This window comes from Colobus angolensis, unplaced genomic scaffold, assembly GCF_000951035.1.
Source record: "Colobus angolensis palliatus isolate OR3802 unplaced genomic scaffold, Cang.pa_1.0 Scaffold106, whole genome shotgun sequence".
In the NCBI taxonomy this organism is placed as follows: domain Eukaryota; kingdom Metazoa; phylum Chordata; class Mammalia; order Primates; family Cercopithecidae; genus Colobus; species Colobus angolensis.
Window position 1 is genome coordinate 765,134 of NW_012111586.1, and position 10,164 is coordinate 775,297.

Consider the following 10,164-nt stretch of genomic DNA (forward strand, 5'->3'; position numbering starts at 1 on the left):
CTGGGATTATAAGCGTGTGCCACCATGCCTGGGTAATTTTTGTATTTTTAGTAGAGACAGGATTTCGCAATGTTGGCCGGGATGGTCTTGAATTCCTGATCTCAGGTGACCTGCCTAGCTCAGCCTCCCAAACTGCTGGGATTACAGGCATGAGCCACCTATGTGTCTAATTAATTTTTAATTGACAGGGTACAGAGTAATATTTTGATATATACAATGTGTAGTGATCAGATCAGGGTAATTATCATATTCATCATCTCAAACATTTATCATTTTTGTGTTTTGGGGACATTCAATATCCTTTCTTCTTTATTTGAAACTACATAATATATTATTGCTAACTATGGTCATCCTACAGTGCTACAAAACACTAGAAGTTGTTCCTCCTATCTAGGTGTAATTTTGTGTTATTGAAGAAATCTCTCCCTATCCTCCCCTTCCCTCTCCAGCCTCTAGTAACCTCTATTCTGCTTTTCGCTTCTATGAGATTAAGTTTTTCTTTTTTTTTAACATCTATGAGTGAGAACGTGTGGTGTTTAACTTTTTGTGCCTGGCTTATTTCACTTAACATAATGTTTTCTAGTTCCATCTATGTCACTTTGAATGATGGGATTTTATTCTTTTTAATGGCTATAAATATTTTAGATGTCTGGCTTAATAGAAGACAGCTGTATTCTCAAGCCAGCTATATCTTTCAATCTGCTGCAGTATGTTTTGTGGTTGAAGTGTATGCAACTGGAAAAGGAGCATTTCAATAGCTTTTTCAGATAATCGTGGATATTCTTTGATAAGACATCAAAACTCAGCAAGTGGAAGTTTTTTAAGGCTTAGTTATGACATGAAATCTGAAACCATAGCAATGACCTTTTATACTCTATTACAGCAACACTCACAGTTTTTTCTTGCATTTTGAATGAATGTTTTACCCATGCAGGGTTTTGTCAACACATCCATTGATCATTTGGAAATTGCTGGGTCACTGAGTTATACAAATCTTCTAAATGTTCACACATTTCATTATGCAACATCAAAAAATCACATTTATTTATTTATTTATTTTGAGACAGAGTCTCGCTCTGTCACCCAGGCTGGAGTGCAGTGGCACGATCTCGGCTCACTGCAAGCTCTGCCCAGTTTCATGCCATTCTCCTGCCTCAGCCTCCCGAGTAGCTGGGACTACAGACATGTGCCACCATGCCCAGCTAATTTTTTGTATTTTTAGTAGAGATGAGGTTTCACCGTATAAGCCAGGATGATCTCGATCTCCTGACCTTGTGATCCGCACCTCGGCCTCCCAAAGTGCTGGGATTACAGGCGTGAGACACCGTGCCTGGCCAAAAAATCACATTTCTTAATATCAATACCAATCTCATCAGAAAAGTCTTTTGCTATTGTGAGGGTATCAAGCCCATAACAGCAGATTAAAAATTTTCCAAAATTCTAATTTTTGCTCAAAAGATTGAATTTTCTCATGACAACAAACACTGTCAACTGCTTTTCTTGAAGTGACAGGTGCACTTGACTCATCTGGAGAAAATGCCTGGCAAATACCCAAGGCTGAATAATGATACTTTGTCTTTCAGCTGTACTTTCAGGTAAGAATGGTGCACGGTGAGTCAAGTGATTACTTCAGCTCACAATCATTTAAGGTTTTTTCCTTGAGAAAGTCATCATAGTTTGATATGCAGCGTAACTGTTTACGCATCCTTCCCATTTTGTCACACAAAGTATTAAAAAAATGTGTATCTAAGAGTTGAGATTTAATAAAATGTGTAACTTCTACTACAGTTTGGTGCCACTTGCTGATTTGTGCTAGCTGTTTTACCCACTATTGCTTTGCAGTGTCCTTGAAAATGTCAACACCATGAAAAAGGCAAATAACATCTTTATTATGATGAATGTAGTTTTAACCTGGCTGATAGGGCCTCAGGGACTCCCAGGGTTCGTGGACCACACATTAAGAACTGGTGCTCTAGAGAAATTCTTGCACATATGAGCAGGAAATATCTATCAAGAATGTGCAGGGCAGTACTGTTTATAAAAGCAAAAGCCTGGAAACAACCCACATTTCTATCATTAAGGGACAAGAGAAACTGTTGGTAGATTTATATAATGGTCTACTGTATGGCAGTGAATGACTATCCAGGTGAAACAACCTGGATTAATTTCAGTGTCTTAATTTGTACACCCCCAGAACAGAGTGTGAGGTGTGAGACAAGTCCTTCAGTTCAAGAGTGTATTCAGGAAACAGAAATGGGAGTGAGCAAAAAAGGAAGAAAAGTCAATAAAAGGTGCAGTATGGAACTACTTACCACTATGAACCACTGTGCTCAATCCCATCGGGAACACTCGGAGGAATCACATCGAATACAGCTCAGAGCTGAAGGTGCAAGGCTGGAGCATTTTGTCTTGACTCCTCTCACTGTTGTTTATGTCTCTGAGGTGTTGTGGGCCACCACAGATGTCTGCTAGACTCAAAAACTAATGTTGAGTAAAAAAGGGAATCATTGGGAATTATGTACAATGGGCTCCATCTTTATAAAGTTCAAACGACATAAAAATGTATAAGATATTGTTAGTGATACAATTATGGAGATTAGGAATATATAGTTAAGGATATTACTAAAACAAGACAGGCGGGAAGCGTTTATCACAAGTTGGAAAACAGCAAGCTTGCTTGTCAGAAGGCACATGTCAGGGTGTAGCTGGAGATAAAGACAGTGAGTTAAAGAAGGTGGCTAATTGGTGGATGTCTTTGAAACCAATCTTCCAATTTACTCTGATTTGAAAAGTAAAGGGGGAAGGTTTTCAGAAAGAAAGTGATAGAATCAAAATGCATCAAAGGGAATTACTATTGGCAGCATTGGAGGAAAAGGGAGCGGAGGGGCAAAAGTCCCTCATACCCAGTCAGTCATACTCAGTGGTTCCCTCACTTCTGGGAGCCTCCTCTTTGCTCTGTTCTTTTATCAGAGGCAGACAGACAGGGTGTGGCTTGCTGGTTTACAGGGACAGCTAGAAGGGAGTTCTGTAGGGGCAGAGAGAGCCCTGGTCTCTCATATTTCATAAAATACGAACTTTTCCCGACCCACATCCCTAGGCCTTCCTGATGCGCCTGCCTGCTCCCTGGTCGCTCTGCATGGGGAAGGAGAGTTCCCAGCTTGCAAACTCCAGCTTTGCCTGTGAGAGGAACAAGCATCCCTGATCCAGAAGGTGGTGAGTTCTCCCCTCTCTCTTCATGCTTTTTAGTCCTTTAACTTTCTCAGGATCCTCAGGTTCAGTAGAGAAATAATCCCCTTTTCTCCCTACACAGAAGAACATTTTCGAGGGCGAAATGGGGCAGCTGTTAGCTATCACTAAAGAAATACAGAAGGAGACAAGTGACAAGAAAGCTGGACAGGTTTTGTTGAAGGACTCTTATTTAAGTAGTATTGTCATCATTATTAAACTACAGCCAACATTTATTTAGCTCTCACTATTTGCTGGACCCTGTGCTGTATGCTTTTAGACTGATCATTTGCAGATTTGTAGGGTCATATTAAATTGCTTGGGATTGTCAGGAGAACATCTGTTACAATCTTTTTTCTGATTTAGAAGTTTTAAAAATTAAACTGTTTCAAACTTCAAATGTAAATAACTGCTTAAGGGAAAATGTTTCCAACATGTGTAGTGGAAAAAAATGGTTAGTATATGAAGAATTTTGCAAGCCATTAAGAGATAAATGTCGTAATAGAAAAAAGAACAAATTACATAGACAGGTAATTGACAAAGTCCAAATAACAGGTGAGTAATCAAAGAAATACAAATTGAGGTGAAACACCATCAAGTTAAAAAAAAGAGAGATGGCATTTTGTTACTCATCAAATTTGCAAATTTTTTTTTTTTTTTTGAGACGGAGTCTCGCTCTGTCGCCCAGGCTGGAGTGCAGTGGCCAGATCTCAGCTCACTGCAAGCTCCGCCTCCCGGGTTTACGCCATTCTCCTGCCTCAGCCTCCCGAGTAGCTGGGACTACAGGTGCCCGCCACCTCGCCCGGCTAGTTTTTTGTATTTTTTAGTAGAGACGGGGAGCCAGGATGGTCTTGATCTCCTGACCTCGTGATCCACCCGTCTCGGCCTCCCAAAGTGCTGGGATTACAGGCTTGAGCCACCGCGCCTGGCCAACAAATTTTTTTTTTTAATGATAATATCCAGTAATGGTAAGGTTGTGGGAAAACAAGAAATTTCATATGATACTTTGGTAAATTGATATGACTTTCTGGAGGGCAATTTGTCAGTGCAAATGAAAAGTCTTCCCATTTTAAAGATGGGAAACTCAAGGCCTAAGAATCTAAGTGACTTGCTTAAAGTTACAAAGTCATGGCCAGGTGCGGTGGCTCATGTCTGTAATCCCAGCACTTTAGAAGGCTGAGGTGGGCAGATCACGAGGTCAGGAGTTTCAGACCATCCTGGCCAACATGGTGAAACCCAATCTCCACTAAAAATACAAAAATTAGCTGGGCGTGGTGGCGCACGCCTGTAGTCCCAGGTACTCGGGAGGCTGAAGCAGGAGAATTGCTTGAACCTGGGAGGCGGAGGTTGCAGTGATCTGAGATCGTGCCACTGCACTCCAGCCTGGTGGCAGAGCGAAACTCTGTCTCAAAAAATAAAAAAAGTTACAAAGTCACAGAGCAGTAAGGGACCAAGCCAAGACTAGGACTAAGCCCTCTGATTCTAGCCCTCAATCCACTGCCACTTATAGCAATGTTTATAATAGCCATGTATTGGAAAACAACCTAAATGTCCACAATATAGAATTATTTTAAAGCTTTTACATCTTATATCCTAATTTCTAAAATTCTGTGTCCATGATGGAATCCTAAAGTCATGGAAAGAAGATTTGATTGCTTTGGGAAATGCACATAATGTTGCATTATGTGAAATTGGTGAAAATATCAGGTATCAAAACAGTGTATAAAGTATTTATTTATTTATTTGAGACAGGGTCTTGCTCTCTCGCCCAGACTGGAGTGCAGGGGTGTGAACATGGCTTACTGCAGCCTCAACCTCCTGTTCTCAGGTGATCCTCCTACCTCAGCCTCCCAAGTAGCTGGGACCACAGGCACACACCACCATAGCCAGCTGATTTCTTTTTGTATTGTTTGTAGCAATAGGGGTTTGCCATGTTGCCCAGGCTGGTCTCAAACTCCTGGGCTCAAGCAATCTTCCCGCCTCTGCCTCTCAAAGTGCTGGGATTATAGGCGTAAGCCATTGCTCCCAGTCATGGTTTTTTTTTGTTTTTTTTTGTTTTTTTACAAAAAGTTATGTACATGCATAGAAATAATATTTGTAGAAACATTATCTTTGGGTGGAGGAATTACAGATGATTTGAAACTTTTGTCCTTGTTTTGGATCATTTCCAGCTTTTCCTACAATAAGTAAGACAGAAAAAGCCCCAAACTGTGGCATATACATTGAACTTTAGGAAGTGAAATTGTATTTTATATTTGTTGGGGAAAATGTCTTTGTAAAGGGGTTCCATGATAATCACTCTGTAAAGTGAGGTGGTCATTTGCTCATTTTGTAACTCATGATACAGGGCTATGCAGGCATGCATTCATTCATCTGTTTATTCATTACAAATGAATGTTATTCATTCATCTGTTAATGTTTTACATTCTATCTGCTTCCAGAAAGGATCCTGGCAATTCACTTGCATGGTACCCTGAAGTGTGTATGCTTGCCTTTCCTGTTCTAAGTGTAAAAGAGAATAATACCTACTTTTCTGAGATGTTGTCAGTACTGAAGACAATATATAGAGAGAACCAACAAATGCAATAAATAAGAACTGTTATTGATTTAGAGCAATATCATCATTTGGAAACATATTTATGATTTAGTGTTAATTCACAGCCATTAATAGTATGTTGACTACTATAATATTGATATATTACGTGTTAGAAGAGATTGAGGAAGGGGCCATCCTGGCAAACTAGATTAGAAGAATAAATCCTAGAGGTCAGTAGGGTGACCAGATGGTTCTTACATCTGTGTAAGAAAATATGAAATAAAGGACCTGGTAACACTTCTTACATAGAGTGACAATCTAACAGAAGGACTTCATTTGCTTTTTATTTCCAGCATCTGGTGCAAATCATTTTACATGTGTTTTCTTTGATCCCTACTATAACCCTATCTATGAGGTAGGTACTATCATTAACCCCATTTCATGTGTGAGCAAGAGGAGGTTTGGAGAAGTAAATTAACCTGTCTAAGGCCACCAGCTAGGAAATGGCAGAGCCAGGAATTGAACCCAGGCTGGCTCTAGAGCTCATTCTTTTTTTTAATTTTTTTTTTTTGAGACAAGGTCTTGCTGTCACTCAGGTTGGAGTGCAGCAGTACAATCACAGCTCACTGCAGCCTCAACCTCCCAGGCTCAAGTAATCCTCCCACTTCAACCTCCTGAGTAGCTAGGACTACAGGTGCGTGCCACCATGCCAAGCTAATTTTCTTTTATTTTTTGTAGAGATGGAGTCTCACTATGTTGCCCAGGCTAGTCTGTAACTCCTGAGCTCAAGTGATCCTCCTGCCTTGGCCTCCCAAAAGTGCAGGGTTATAGGCATGAGCTACCATGCCCAGCCTAGAGCTTACCCTCTTAACCACTTCATAGATTGTCTGAATCTTAGAATATGGGTCCATAGAGGTCTCCTCCTATTCGATTTCAGGCAGCCTTGGGTTAGCTTGGAGCTCTGTGTCACTCCGGGCATGTCTACCCAGGAAGGGTGTGCTTCAGAGTCACTAGAAAGTTGAGGGGTTTTGGGATTGGGAATAACTCCAGGGAATCCTGGGCCCTACTTCCACCTTCAGCCATACTTGATAAAATAGAGAGCTTTTCTCATTTACTCCACTTCTCTTGTCCAGTGTTTGAGTAGCTGGTAACCTATAGGAAAGTGGGTGGAACAGTCACAAAAAAATGTGTCCTGATGTGATCCTAACCTCACTATGGCCTAGTGCTCTGTTGTCATTTGATTAGAGGGGTATGTTGTATAAAATATGATTTAAAGAAAGACAAGAACAACCCTAAACCAGTGTGCTGTTTGCCGTGAGAAAACAGAATTGGGTTTTCAAAATGAGAATGTGTTCAACGCTAGCTTCATCTTCAGTTTCCCAGTCTCCCTTTGACGCCTCCTCTGTGTGTCATGACCTTTTCCATGACCTTCAGGGACTGGGCCTGCTGACTCATACAAAAGCCTCCTCTTTGGGAAGGATTTGAACCTTGGAGAGAATTTAAGAGATGAGTTGCCTTTTCCTAGAGCATTTACATGTTAAACATTATCCTCACTTGTGGCATGAGAGATTCTGTTTCCTGCTAAAGCAATTTCAGGCAGTAGCAAATAGGTGAGGAAAGAGCTTTACAGGAGGAAATCCTTTAGGGTCTCCCTGTGGTTCATGCACACAGTCATCTGAACCTGCCAGGGATAATTTTCCTCACTTAGTTAGTAGTAATAACAACAACTACACACTTACGAGCACTTGTTCTGCCAGGCATTTGTGGCCAGTGCTTGGCAGGCAGTATCTCTTTGAACCCTCACACTCATCTGTGAGGACAGTTCCCCTTTATAGATTAAGAACCCGAGAACCAGAGATGTTATGCAACCTTCCTAGGGACACAGAGCTAGTAATAGGCAGAGCTAAGATTTGAACCCAGGTCTTTCTAGCTCCAGACCCTGAATTTGTAGGATTAGTGCCTTCGGGGTGACATGGAGGGACCTCACTGCCTTGATCTGTTATTTATCAAGAGTCAGACTTGAAAAGGCTGTCCAGGGAAACCTCCAGGCTGCATCTTGGACAAAGATTGGCTTGAAACAGGCACTTCCCAAGCCTGGCCTTGGACACTAACTGTAAAAAGAGGCCATTACTGGCGTTTCCTTGGTTAGTTCTGGGTATAAGTTCTGGATCCTCACTCATCTCATCTGCACCATCATCCTCACTCACGGCATTTAGAGACTTAACACGCCAACCTCCGTGTGAGCATTCACCTCTTTCAACCCTCACTATAATCCCACAAGGAGGCACAGTTCTTATGCCCATTTTGAAGATGAAGAAACAGTCTCAGAGGAGTTCGGTCACAATGTCACAAGAAGGTAAGTAGCAGAGCTGGGACTGGAGCCCCTGCCTTTGTGATCCCAGAGCACCAGCAATACCGTCTCGGCCTCGGCTCCTGGGTTATACCCTCTGTCATGCCAAGCCCATCAGCCCGCCTTGCTGTCTCCCTCTGTCTGTCCTAGTTCGGATAGAGATGGCGAGTTCTGCCGGCTCCTGGCTCTCTGGCTGCCTCATGCCTCTCCTCTTCCTCCGGCTGTCTGTGCATGTGTCAGGTAGGAGTTTCTGATCCTCTTTCCCTGCCTGGTACATGTGATGTTGGCGTCCCCAGAATAAAGAAGCTTGGTTGGAAACATTACGTCTTTTGGGGTTCTGTTCCCCCGTCCCTGGCAATGCTTTCCAGAGTCCTTACCGGGCTCTGTCAGTCCCTGGGATACCCGCTTCCTCATCCCTTCCCAAGCTTTCTCCTGCCCTCCTTCCCAGTTGGCCTTGTCTCTTTCTTTGTCCAGGCCGCGCAGGGGATGCCAGCAAGTTCCATGTGGCCTTACTAGGGGGCACAGCCGAGCTGCTCTGTCCTCTCTCCCTCTGGCCTGGGACAGTGCCCAAGGAGGTGAGGTGGCTGCGGTCCCCATTCCCGCAGCGCTCCCAGGTTGTTCACATGTTCCGGGATGGAAAGGACCAGGATGAAGATCTGATGCCGGAATATAAGGGGAGGACGGTGCTGGTGAGAGATGCCCAAGAGGGAAGTGTCACTCTGCAGATCCTTGATGTGCGCCTTGAGGACCAAGGGTCTTACCGATGTCTGATCCAGGTTGGAAATCTGAGTAAAGAGGACACCGTGATCCTGCAGGTTGCAGGTTAGAATGGGTTTGAGGTGCCTAGGGTCATCTGTGGCAGTTGGACAAGCCCAATCAGGACCTACTTTGTCTCTCCATGTCTAGACTTTGTTTTCATTTGCAGTGTAGTTTTTACTTGCCAGGACGGCTCAGCCTTACCCAGCCACGTCCATTGATCTCAGCTGAAGCTGTGAAGCTGGCCCAGGCATTTCTGATAAGGAAGGAACTCAGACTTTGGAAAACACTGTACGATGCAGGTCCTGGTTAAATAAGGCTTGGAGGCTCAGATAATAGCTTTTCCTCCCTGGGTCATCTTTGTATGCTCCACTATCAAGGAACTCATTACATGGCTGTAAGGAAATGTCTTCAAGGAACAGATACCCTGCTGTGACAAGGATTTACTTAATGGGTCCTCTCCTGGGGTTCCTGAGAATGTAAAGGGTTAGGAAGGGAGAGACAGTGTTTCTCTCTGTCTCTTTTTTTTCTGTTTGTTTGTTTTGAGACAGGGCCTTGCTCTGTTGCCCAGGCTGGAGTGCAGTGGTGCAATCATAGGTCACTGTAGCCTCGACCACCTGGGCTCAAGTAGTCCTACCATCTCAGCCTCCCAAGTAGCTGGGACTACAGGTATACTACTATGCCTGGCTAAATTTTGTTTTACTTTTAGTAGAGACAGGGTCTCCCTATGTTTCCCAGACTGGTTTCCAATCCAGCAATCCTCCCCACTTGGCCTCCCAAAGTGTTGGCATTACAGGTGTAAGCCACTGCACCCAGTTGAGAGTGTTCTCAAACTAGCTTCAATATTTTTTAAAAAAAATAGCCTACTGAAAATCAGTCCACCAAAAATCAGTCTACCGATATTTTAAAAAATCAGTCTACCAACCCAAACCCAACTCAACCCAACCCAAACCATGTCTTTGCATTTGCTTGAATGACACTGGCTTCACATGGTCACATGCTGATTATCTTTTGGTCCTAATTTGAAGTTGCACACCATGAAGTGGGGACGAATCAATTACTTTAAAACACTCAGTAGTTGGTAGACAGACTTTCCAAAGCTGGAGTCCTTTGGGGTGAAAAGTAATTTTTTTTTTTGAGATGGAGTTTCGCTCTTTTTGCCCAGGCTGGAGTACATTGGCACAATCTTGGCTCACTGCAACTTCGCCTCCTGGGTTCAAGTGATTCTTCTGCCTTAGCCTTCCGTGTTAGCTGGGATTACCGGTGCCTGCCACCAAGGCCGGCTTTTTTTTTTTTT

General features: G+C 43.0%; 1 protein-coding gene across 3 annotated transcripts in view; it reads left to right on the forward strand.

Annotated features, from left to right (window-relative positions):
• Positions 1-2,810: 2,810 nt before the first annotated feature.
• ERMAP (erythroblast membrane-associated protein (Scianna blood group)) overlaps positions 2,811-10,164 on the forward strand; it is a 21,237-nt gene continuing 13,883 nt past the window's right edge. Inside the window, exons 1-4 of one of the 3 annotated variants that reach the window (XM_011945138.1) lie at positions 2,811-2,906; positions 3,098-3,213; positions 8,262-8,351; positions 8,586-8,933. In XM_011945138.1, coding sequence (XP_011800528.1) covers positions 8,273-8,351; positions 8,586-8,933 — 427 coding nt within the window. In that variant the 5' untranslated portion in view covers positions 2,811-2,906; positions 3,098-3,213; positions 8,262-8,272. Of the gene's footprint in view, positions 2,907-3,034; positions 3,218-8,261; positions 8,352-8,585; positions 8,934-10,164 lie in introns of those variants that run through there. The other 2 variants (XM_011945120.1, XM_011945129.1) reach the window with 2 other exon arrangements.